Source organism: Oppia nitens, unplaced genomic scaffold (assembly GCF_028296485.1).
Source record: "Oppia nitens isolate AA-2021 unplaced genomic scaffold, nextdenovo-longstitch-racon4-pilon3 scaffold7_pilon_pilon_pilon, whole genome shotgun sequence".
Lineage (NCBI taxonomy): Eukaryota > Metazoa > Arthropoda > Arachnida > Sarcoptiformes > Oppiidae > Oppia > Oppia nitens.
Window position 1 is genome coordinate 917,038 of NW_026533251.1, and position 12,218 is coordinate 929,255.

A 12,218-nucleotide genomic window follows, 5' to 3' on the forward strand; every position below is an offset into this window, starting at 1 on the left:
TTTGATTTTTGTTGTTAGTGTTGTTTAAAAAAATAGTTTTTAATGAGAAATAGTTTTAATACATAAATTATATTGATATATTAAATTATTATATTGTTGGTATATGTTGTGTTAAAATTTAGTTTATATAATAAATTATAAAACAAATATAATTATAATAATTTATTTGACTAAAAATTAACCTATGTTTTGAACTTTTTTTATAAGTTATAAGGTTACTTGAAGTAAAAATTATAATTTAATTATTATAGATTGCTATTAACAAATCATTGTTATAATTTATAAAGTTTACTATAATTTTTTTAAAAATTTTGTATAGTATTATTACATTGCACAGTCTATTATAACTTATTGTATTCAATACAATGAAAACTACTAAATATATATTTTTAATTTTATCTTTTCAATACTAAATTTWAAAAAATATTTTARTAATAATTTATTTAAAATTTTGATAACATATAATAAAAATTATAAAACATAATTAATATAAATAAAATATTAATATTAAACATTTTTTAAATTTCAAATTTCCGCTTAAAATTATATCTATTTTATTTTAAAATCTTTAAATAAGTTAATAAATAAGTCTCACTATAATGATAAAAATAAAAATATACAAATTAAAACACTAATTAATATTAATAATAACCATAATATATGCAGAAAAAACTTTTTAATTTTGGTTACATTATAATGCAAAAAATATTACATAAACTTTTTCATTGTTTAGAAACTAATTTTAAAATGAATTTTTGGGTTAGCATTCAAAAAATAATTTACACAAAATATTGACGAAAATAATCATTTGAAATAAGTGAACACAATATTTGTAATTAGTATTTAAATTATRACACTTAAACTATAGTAATATATGCATTAGTTTTGGCACTAACCGTATCCGATGGTACGGAAGTATAACTATATATACTGTATATAATTTATATTATATAATATTTTCTACATATAAAACAGTATAAACATATATAGATATATATAAACATAAACAYAATACTTATATTACCGGTAATTAATATAACATTTTTCATTTTTAAACACAAATTATTTACGCATAATTTTTATCGATATAAGAGTCATATAATTAATAATAATAAAAAAATTAAGTAATTAATTTTAGTAAATTACAAGTATATTATTCATATTACATAAAATAATTACTGTTTATTTTGTTTGTTTGCCCAAACAATTGTTTTAGTTCATAAAAGTATAATASATTTATGAATTTAAACAATTATATATAAATACCGTAGAAATTCATTTAAACTTCACTCTYATTTTCATATAATTTGCATAAAATACAGTATTATATGACTTAATGAAAACTTTACTGTTATTTCATAGTTAACTATTTAGACAATAAAARCTASGGTTTCATTCAAATCAAGTGTCAGTATCGACAGTGAATAAGTGTGGATAACAATGGATAATAATATGAGAAACAGCAAAATGTTTCAATTGTTCACTATTATTGTGTGCCTATTGGTAGCGCATACCAGAGCTTTGGACACCAGTTCCAGTGATATCAAGACTAGTGAGACAAAGTGGCACCCAGTGCTGCATTGAAAACCATMGGTTCTGTACTTCAAGATCTTCAGACAGCTGCCAGCTATGGTGGCGGAGGAGGAGGTGGTGGTGAAGGAGGTGGAGAAGGAGGCGATGAGGGACACGAAATGGGAAAATCAAATAAAGGTTTTATGGGTGGTATGAGTAAGGGATCCAAAAAATACGATGGAAATGAATGGGACAAAAAGGGAGGCGATTGGGGCAAAAATGGTCACAAAAAGTATGATATGGGAGATAAATGGGCTAATAAAAAGTGGGATAAAAAATCAATGGATCAGTTCGGCGATAAATGGTCAGACAATTCGGGTAARAAAGAGGCCGGCAAATTTGAGGAATGGGGMGATAATAAAAAATGGAAAACCGATAAGGGAAAGGTATGTTTGCATTGTTTTAATATAATAACTATAACTATAATACATAACTATTTTTTAAACAAATTCAAGGGTTACGAAAAGTCATACGAATACGACAAATCTGATGGAATGAAAACWTCATACGGAAAGAAAGGCAAAAATGAGCAAGGCAAATATGATAGCAAACATGGGTTAGTAATCAAACATTAGTATTTTTTATTTATTTATTTTATTTACCATGATAATATATATTTATTTAAAATTAAAATAAAACTAATTTTACTAATAATTTTAAGTGAGAAACACGGTTTCAATAAAAAAGATATGGGAGGTAAAGATGATTTCGGCAAAAAAGTCAATAATGGAAAATCTGTAAGCATTTTGTTGTTATTGTTGAAACAAACAAAATATATATATATAAAATAGTCTTATTTTCTATAAATTTAAATAATTGATTTATAAAACTATATATATATATATATAGGGTCAGAATGAATGGGGCAAACAGTACAAGACTGGCGGCAAAAACAATAAGGGAATGGATTTCTATGAGGTAAAGAAGCCGAGTTCGTGGAAGAACAGCAAATGGAATAAACAGCAAAAGAAGTCACCGCCACCTCCTCCCCCACCGGCGCCAAAAAAGTCATACGGAGGCGAAGCCGATGGTGGATATGAGGGCGAAGCCGCCGGCGGTTATCAGGCCGAGGGAGGCGCCGATATGGGTCAAGAATATGGTGGAGGAGAGACCTATGATATGCCAATACATGACGCCGATGGTGCCTATGACTTGGGTGGTGGCGCCGAACTAGCCTACGATGAATTAGGTGGTCATGTTTTGGGCAGCGGTAGACACGTAACCTTTGCCGACCTCAAGAGTCAGGGATATATTGTTATCGATCAAACCAAAGGTTAATTAATTAATTGATGGAAAACGTTAGGCGATGTCTGTCCACTAAATTTTCAGAAAATGTTGGATTAAAACTGCCTGAGCTCTCTCTCTGTCCTCTTTTGTAAATAAGTTTTTAAAAATAATTTATAAATACTTATTTTTAAGCAAATAATTCCTAACTGTAATACTATTTATTAATATTTATAATTAATTTATTTTTAAAAATTATTTTCTTTATATTTTTTTCATTAGTTATTTTAATATAAAAAAATAAAATTTCAAGTGATTTAAGAAATTTTTTAAATATTGTGTCAAAAAATTAATTTAAAACTAATACTATATATGAATATTAAAAATATATAACATTTTTTCGCAACATTTGGCCTAAAAATTTTTTTAAAAATATAGTGTACAAGAAATTCATTAAAAAATAATTGAAAAACATTATGTTGTTTAAAACAAAGACATTAGAAAATAAAATATACTAATTATTATTATTATTTTTAAATTTAAACAATAATTTAACATTATAGTGTATAGCGATGCAAATAATTTTAATAACTATGAAATATTATTATCCAATTTTTAAAATTGAAAGTAATTTATTATATAGTAATAAATGTTATTTAGATTATTTAAATACTTACATTTTTTTGTTAAAATTAAAAAATTGTTATGATGTAGCAAGTTTTGTACAAAAATTACAATAAAATATTTAAATTTTCTTTTAAATAAATACTATAATATTTACATGGCTTGACATTTATTAAATAACAATTTTTACAAATATATAAAAATTAATGTAACATAAAAAATACATTAAGAAAAATAAATAAATAAACTAAAATATAACATTTTTGTATGGATAAGTTTTCAATAAGAAAAAATTATATATAAAAGTCATAAAATGTTATTTAATGATATGATAAAAAATATTTGTCTAATTTTGGMTCATTTAAACCCAGTAATCCCTTACTATACACACCATTATCTCTTAATAATCACGGACTGGATAATCGTATTATCATTATTGCAATAATGTTTAACCAAATAGTACAGTATTTTGCAGTAAATTGATTTTAAGCAACATATCGGGTAAATAACTGTAACTGTAATCACATATTAAAACTAATTATAGTATTTTAGGACACAATCAATAGGCAATGTGTGTATGTTTAGTACAATAATTGTTAGATTATTTTTTTTAAATACCTAACTAAATATACCATTAAATAATATTAAAGATGATGTCTTTTTTATAGTTAGATTATCATTATATTATTATTACATAATAATAATAATAATAAGTTACCGATAAATGAAATTGGATAATACAGTATAGCATTTTTTATTTGCGATAAATTATTTACGGTAATTAATACAATATACAGTATAATCGCAATTTTAAATAAATATATAAATAAAATAAAATATTAGATAAAATAATGTTTTTATAAAATCATTACAATTAATATTATAATTAACACTTTTGTAACACATGTGTTGGTATTAAATAAATATTAAGACAATTGTTTAGTGTGTGTGTGTGGATCAACCATCACATGTCTGTCCATTCAAAGTCACATATACACAGACCCACTGGTCAGTCCTCACTGAAAAAACAGCCGATGATATAGTGGTCACTCATTGTTGGCCTTCAATTGGTTAAGTGTTTCATCGATACGCTGTTGGAGTTGTTGGTCATCATTAGTATTGTCCAATTGTTGGTCCCACTGGTCATCCCAATCGCCGTTGTTGTTGTCATTTTTCAGTGGCCAGTCCTCGACGGCAAACTCGGCAAACTCATCGGTGTCTTCAGCCAACAGTTGTTTCAAATCGATTTTCGGCCGAGACTTCGATAGTTTCGGTATTTTGAATGACTTGAAACCCGAGTTATTGTCGATATTCATGATTTGTGTCTCTGATGGCGRCACCGGTAGGTCACTAATGGACAGTTGTATTACAAATTTATATTTCTATCTCAAAATAATAAACTTTTTACAATAATTAACATACAATTAATGTCTAATTATAATAAAAAAGTATTTTTAAAACTATATTATTATTTAATAAAAATATTTTTATGATAATGTCTTTWAAGTCAATAATTTAATAATAATAATAATAATCTATTAATACTAAACATAAGTAACGTTATTAATTTTACAACAAAATAATTTATCAAGGTAATTTAATAGAGCGTAATTCAATTTTATCAATTTGATTTTTAATAAATGTAAAATACTCTGTATAATAAACACAAAACATTCAATATTAAAAAAAATATTTTATTTAAAAGCTTACGAATATTTGTCACTAGTAATAAAAAAAAATTTATTTTCTAAATATATATATATTAATAAATATTTCTATTGATTTGATTTTTTTAACGAATAATAAAAAATATAACAAAATTATTAATTGATAAAGTATTTTGAGTCAAAAAATATAAACTGTATATGAGTTAAACATGTTTTAATTAACAATATGATAAATTAATTGTTTTTTAATTTAAGCAAACAATATATAATATAATTATGGTAATGATTTATCAAAATCATTTATCAATATAACGRTATATCAAATATATATATATATAWGTTTTTCAAATTATATAAYAAYAYAAATATAATACAYAAWAATCACATTATTTGTTAACACTCGTAATACTTGTATTTTAAAATATACTTATGATATATATATTAAACTATCGGAAAATTTGTACAAATATGAAAATGAATGAATTATTTTAAAAATATATATAAATTATACCACAAAAGTATTGGCACTCAAGTTATTGATAATCTCACATATAGTATATCATATCACGGAATATTGTGTTTAGCTGACTGTCCCCTCTATTATCTACCCGATTGATGGTTCTCCGCGTATCCTTCGGGCCAAATGCATATCGCGAGGCATTACTGTTACTCGTTTGGCGTGAATAGCGCACAGATTGCTGTCTTCGAATAGTCCGACCAGATATGCTTCGGAAGCCTCCTGTAGTGCCAACAAAGCTGTCGACTGAAACCGAAAGCCGTCGATCACGTCCTGCATTATCTCGCGGACGAGCCGTTGAAAGGCCGCTCGTCTTATCAAATGATTGGTAGAGTTTTGGTATTTACGGATATCACGTAAGGCCCGTTCGCCCGGTCGGTAACGATAGTGACGATCGCCTGGTACTGGTCGCGGAGSTTTGGCTGTCGACTTGCGGGCCAATTGCAATCGGTTTCGGCTTTTGCGGCCAACGTTTCGCTGTTTAATACCACTYGATCCCTGAAAATGATTAAAACAATTWGTAATTAAAAAAATAAATAAAATAAYGTRTGATATGGACACTGACCACTGGTCAGTAGTGCTACACTTACCGAACTGGACGACTGTGACGATCGTTTGCTGGTCAACACACTCTCGTGTGGATTCGGGTATCGGTTCGGTCTGTGATTCTTTGTTCGGGCCATTGCTTCGACTAAATAATCTGGTGGTCAATGAAGTGGTCACTCAATGGTCAACACTATTATAACTGTTAGTTAACACTACTTATGAATTGAATGAATGAATGAATGAATGATTTSATTGACTGTAATATAAATATAGATAAAAATCGTTGAAATCATTTGCAAWTTGCAATACTTTTAAATTATGKGTCAAACATAACGTCAATATTTTTTAGCCCACAAACACAATAATAATGTTATTCAATGTATTTAATTGTAAATAAATCTAACGTTTTCTATGGTTATAACTTCAAAAAGAAATTATTAAATTTATTAAATATTTCAATTGATTGCATCATTTGATTGCAATATTATTGCAGTCTTTTAAATACTTGACTCTATTATAGTTTACTTATAATTTAAACTTTAAATTTTAAAGACTGTATTATAATAATAGACTATAAATTGGTTTTTTTGTTACAATTGAACCTAAATTTAAATGCGGGAATCACTTGAAACTGTGACTACAATTAACACTTTATAATATTGTTTTGACATTAAAATACAATATTTTTTAAATCTACATTTTTTGAGAAAAAGTTAATGATGTAAATTAAATTAAATAAGTTTTTATAATTTATTTTARTACTTAATTTAATAGACTATACAAAATAACTAAAACTGATAGTTTAATTTGACTATATATTAGTAATAGTTTTAATTAAAATATTAATTAATATTATACTTTTATTAGTCCCTTTATAATTGAAATATTGTCAAAATTAAGTTTGTTTTTTACGTTTTTTGTCATTCAATGGATCGGTATCTCTATGTCTAGACTTTCTCTTTGTTRTTGTCTTTGCTGTCACTTTCGTTGTCCGAGATTTAAATGCTTTCGTCTTTAGACTTGTTTTGTTTGATTTAGTTTTAGACGATTTAGTCTTAGAGTCAAACTTTTTAACCAAAGAATTTGAGACTAAACTTGTCTATAGGTTTGGGTTTTGGCGATAACTTTCTATATTGACTGTCTGTCAGTATTTTGGGTTCAGTTTTTATGGTCAAACGGTCCGAATTTAGTGATGGATCGGAAATAGTGGTCACTTTGACCTCCCATTCCTTGTCTGACTTTAGTCTCTGCTTATTTTTTTATCAGGCATTCAAAACAAATCAATCATCAAAACAATATATTAAATTAATATATCATATAATAAATAACCGATTGTTTCAAAACCAGTCTTTTATAATAATTGTATTGTTATGTGATTTATTAGTTATTAATAATATTATTAATTATTAATAATAAGTTATAATACTAAGAATTATTACAATACATTTCACGTGAACTTAAATTTAATAATTTAATARCAGTTATAAAACATATTTCAAAACAAATTATTTAACACAAAAAAAATTTCAGATAAACGGTCACAAAATCTCATTATTCTTTAGCCAATCATTTGCTGTAATTGAGAAAACATATCATATTTTAGAGATATATCAGTGAAATATTATTAGAAAAGTCGGAAAAACAAGTGAAATGTTTGCAGAAACTGAACAAATTTATCAGGATTTTGATTTCAATCACYTGACTTCAGGTGGTGTCGACACTGTTGACAATGACTGCAAATCTTTGTCGGACTCGACAGACACCACACCGACAGACAGTGTCAATCGCATTGATATGTTGCCGGAAGCAGTCAAACGAAGAGTCTATGCATTGAAAAAACTGAACGAACAGAAAAAGACTGTTGAGTTTCAGTTTGTCGAAGAGTTTCTCCAATTGATCAAAAAGTACGAACAGATGTACGAACCGTTTCACGAAAAACGAGCCCAAATCGTGTCGGGAAAATGCGATCAATTGGACGACTATTTTCTCGATGACTACAACAGCCAAGTCMTACACCAGACACAAGTCGCCGGAATTCCCGATTTTTGGCTAAAAGTTTTGTGCGCTTCGAAAGACTTTTCAAAACGCATTTTTGCTGAAGATTTGCCAGTACTCAGACATTTGATGGACATTCGGGTGACAACCGAACCACAGGAGCGAAAGTTTTCGCTAGAGTTTTACTTCTCACCCAACGAGTACTTCACCAACGATGTCATCTGCAAAGACTTCTACCTGAAGATCGATCTGCAACAGACAGATCTGTGTCGTCCGTTGAAAGTTGTGTCCACTGATATCGAGTGGAAAGACGGCAAATGTATTCCGTATGACAAAGTTATCGACCAAAATACTGGTCAAGAGGTGTATAACTATTATGACTCGTTCTTCGACTATTTTTGGACATCAAATGAAGATATAGAGGACTACGAGTGTCTTGAATACGACTGGAATGTGTCAMGAGATCTAATACAAGAGTTGGTGCCAAATGCTGTCAACTATTTTACTGGTCATCTCTTCATTGGCGAACATTGCGAGAAATGCATTGCTGTTGTCAATGAACACAACGAAGAACTCGTTGAAAATCAATACAATTATGAAGACAATCAAAGCGATGATAATGGCTATTATGGTGAAGAAGACATCAATCAAGAGGTCGTGGAAGACGAAGAAAGAGATGAAGAAGAGGAGGAGAAAGATGTGAATGAAGATCAAGACTCACAAGAAATACATTCACAAAGTTATGAATGATTAATGAGATGTCGACAAAAGTTTTTTAGAGTTTTTTCTATACTCTATATTTGTAGTTAAAAAATGCAAAATTTTATTCAAATTAATTGTATTTATTTTGCATAGAAAATAAAAATGAATCAAATATTCAATTAATATTAAATTCAATGCAATTCAATATATTATTTTAATAAATTTTTAGAATATTGAATCTATTTTAAATCAATACTATAAAACATTATTTTCAAGTTTATATTTTGATTATTTAAATAGTTTATTATTTAATAATAATCCTATGCTATAAATTATTTTGATATCTATGGAAATATAACTAATTTGATATTTCTAATTTCCGGCTGTAGATTACTATAATTAAAACGTAACTAATAGTTATAATTTTCAAAAAATATAATTTATAAAAAAAATTATTTATTTATTTTATGAGTAATACACGTTTCATATGAAAATAGCTTTAATAAAAAATTATTTCAGCATAAAAGTAATATTAGGCTTTATTTATATTTATACAGTATATTGTTCTGTACTTATCTTTAATAGTCAGCAAGGTTAACTAAACAATGTTTACCTAAACAATAATAAATATTAAATTTAACTACACAAATACAAGAATCATTTTATAATAATWATTATTTTTTATTACAAATATAAAAAATATTATAAACTTTATTTTTTGTTTATTTATAATTTGTAAAGTTTATAAACTTATTAAATAACCTGACCATACCTTTATTGATAATGAAAATATAATAACAATGTTTGATAAAAAATAAATAAATTCAATTAACGTATGAATTGTCGCTTCCAATAGTTACCTAATCTCCAGTATTTGAGTTAAAATAAATTTTATTAACATTTAGTTGTGACATATTATTAGTATATCTGCAGATATTTGACGCTATTATTCACAGTATTTATACTTTAATTTTATTACAACTTTTTATTTCACTCTTTTGTATTCAACTAATATATTATACTAAAAAAATATTTTAATGCAATCTATAACTTAATAATTACTAAACTCCATGTCATAGTTGTAGATAATAACTTTTTTTTTGTTAAACTACTTAAAKTATAAATAATATTTATTATTTTATTTTATTTTTGGTGAGCACTGTATATTAATAAATAGTGAAGTGATGGGTCAGTATACCAGTGATACTAAAACATCTAACCGTACTTTTAATGTAACCAAATATGTGTTAATATTGTTTATTGTATTGAACATTGGATCGTCAATATGGGTCGGTATATATAATAAGATGCGCGTCGATCATATGAGACGTGAATTTCCTGATGACCGGTGGACAGGTGACTATGGGAAGGGTCACAGCGCCCAACTATGGGAGAAGCTGTGCATCACATTTCTAGTGTTTGAAAACATATTCAATGTTATGGGTATTGTAGGCACACTTCAGGAAAACTATTGTCTGTCAATAATGTTCAGTGGTGTCATGTTTTTGAGTGCTCTGTACGGCTCCGCAGGAAAGTTCATACGCGGAAGTGTCTGTTCATATTTGATGCCACTCCTGGTTGGTATCATAGCTGCCGTTTACGCCCATCAGATACGTATGCAAAACTATCGTTTAAACAATCGGCTAACGTCTACCCGAACTACCGAACCCAAGTCGCCAACATTGTTACCTCAAGTCAATCCCGAGGCGATCTATTCGGTTCCCAATAAATCGGCTAAACAGCCGAAGCCGTCGTCGCGCACGTCGTCCTCGCGAACACCGCCGCCGCCCACTAAACCAAAACCGTCGCCGCCGTCCAACCCATTGATCAGCAATAATAATAACCGTTCGTTTGAACGAAAATATTCACAACACTCGGGAAATGGCGAGGAAAGGATATATATGAATGGATCGGTCATTAATAATCATAACACCCGAGTCTATGTCCCCACAACTGAAGTTTAACATACCATACCTRGAAGTCTACATTTGTAATRTGTTTAACCTCACTAATCAATCGTCAATTTCATAATGCATTTACATTTTTTAATTAAATTATTTAATTTTCTTTGAAAATAAATTGTTTTTATATTTATGATATCAAASATTTTACATTTATAKTTTATTTTATTGCTGTGGTGTAATTTTTATTATAAATTATTATAATTACTTAAATAAACTAATTGTCATTAATATAAAAAAATATTTCAAGTTAAATAAAATATATACTGTATAAATCAAACTATCAAYAATAGTCTGTTGAACGTATATTATATAATATACTATATTATTTAAGTCAAATAATTATGTATTAATTATGCTATTTATGATTGTTTTTTAAAATTTTTTTAAGTAATAAGAAAATCCATATTGCAATAATAATTGTTATAATAAGTATTGTCACAAATTATATTATGAAATATTATATTATCTTAAAAATGTTGTACATTATAAACTGATAGTTGTTATTGTATGTTATTGTACTAAAATATATATATATATATAATAATATAAAGAAATTATAATGGATATTTTGTACATATAAATAAAAAATTGAAAATTTTACAATTTATATTATTTTTGTACCAAATTTATGTACTAACAAATAAAAGCGAAAATATTTTACAATTATCTAAAAATATAAAATAAAAATATTAATTKTATTTAATATCATATATTTAATCAACTGATATCATTATACCTGAAAAAATAATATAAATGTCAAGACATTAGTAGTCGGACCTAAAGTTATACCGATTTTACGATTACTCGATAGGCGTTCAAAATAAGCCATTAGTTGGAGTTTGAATCGCAACCGAAACGGATATCCATTGATACGCCACTGAAGTCGTGATAATGATAAACACGTGCTGTGGATATCACGCGAGAGACGTGCAAACAAGTATTGAATAATAAATATGACTAACAATGTTAGGAATATAGATAATGCAAAAAATATTTGAACATCATAATTTAGGGGTACAAATAAAAATTGATGAACTAGTAGTARATTTATAGGTAATAATTCAATAATCATTTCTAAATATAATTTGGACCAAAACTTGTTTTGTTTAAAAAAATTTAAACAAAATATATTGTGATCTCTCATAAATTTATTTACATTTCTATACTTAATGTTCATATTATTATATAAATGTAAATTTTTTATGTTAATCAATTGAATTATTATTGTATTTATTTGTTTTATAATTAATGTATCCACTTTATTTATTATAAATAAAGTTGTTAAACTAAATAGACYGTCATTGCATAACATATAAAATGGTATTAATTGTAATAATTGCCAAACAAGTGATTTACAAAATGTTTCAAATGTATARAACCTAATAATAATTGATATCCATAAAAGTG

At 26.7% G+C, this 12,218-nt stretch overlaps 4 protein-coding genes across 4 annotated transcripts; 3 read left to right on the forward strand and 1 right to left on the reverse strand.

Annotated features, from left to right (window-relative positions):
- The first annotated feature begins 1,392 nt into the window (after nt 1-1,392).
- Nucleotides 1,393-2,937, forward strand: LOC128963383 (uncharacterized). The gene is made up of 4 exons (XM_054309885.1): nt 1,393-1,958; nt 2,028-2,128; nt 2,234-2,309; nt 2,422-2,937. The coding sequence occupies exons 1-4, from the start codon at nt 1,692-1,694 to the stop codon at nt 2,848-2,850; spliced, it is 873 nt and encodes a 290-aa protein (XP_054165860.1). The 5' UTR covers nt 1,393-1,691; the 3' UTR covers nt 2,851-2,937.
- Nucleotides 2,938-5,548: 2,611 nt separating this feature from the next.
- Nucleotides 5,549-6,441, reverse strand: LOC128963385 (uncharacterized). Its single transcript, XM_054309888.1, has 2 exons — nt 6,195-6,441; nt 5,549-6,102 (listed from the first exon to the last, which is right to left on the reverse strand). Exons 1-2 carry the CDS (start codon nt 6,285-6,287, stop codon nt 5,692-5,694), a joined length of 504 nt encoding a protein of 167 aa, XP_054165863.1. The 5' UTR covers nt 6,288-6,441; the 3' UTR covers nt 5,549-5,691.
- Nucleotides 6,442-7,638: 1,197 nt separating this feature from the next.
- Nucleotides 7,639-8,971, forward strand: LOC128963382 (uncharacterized). Its single transcript, XM_054309884.1, has one exon. It carries the CDS (start codon nt 7,801-7,803, stop codon nt 8,893-8,895), a length of 1,095 nt encoding a protein of 364 aa, XP_054165859.1. The 5' UTR covers nt 7,639-7,800; the 3' UTR covers nt 8,896-8,971.
- A 1,027-nt stretch (nt 8,972-9,998) lies between these two features.
- LOC128963384 (uncharacterized) lies at nt 9,999-10,920 on the forward strand. The gene has a single exon (XM_054309886.1). The coding sequence runs from the start codon at nt 10,032-10,034 to the stop codon at nt 10,809-10,811; it is 780 nt and encodes a 259-aa protein (XP_054165861.1). The 5' UTR covers nt 9,999-10,031; the 3' UTR covers nt 10,812-10,920.
- Nucleotides 10,921-12,218: the final 1,298 nt, after the last annotated feature.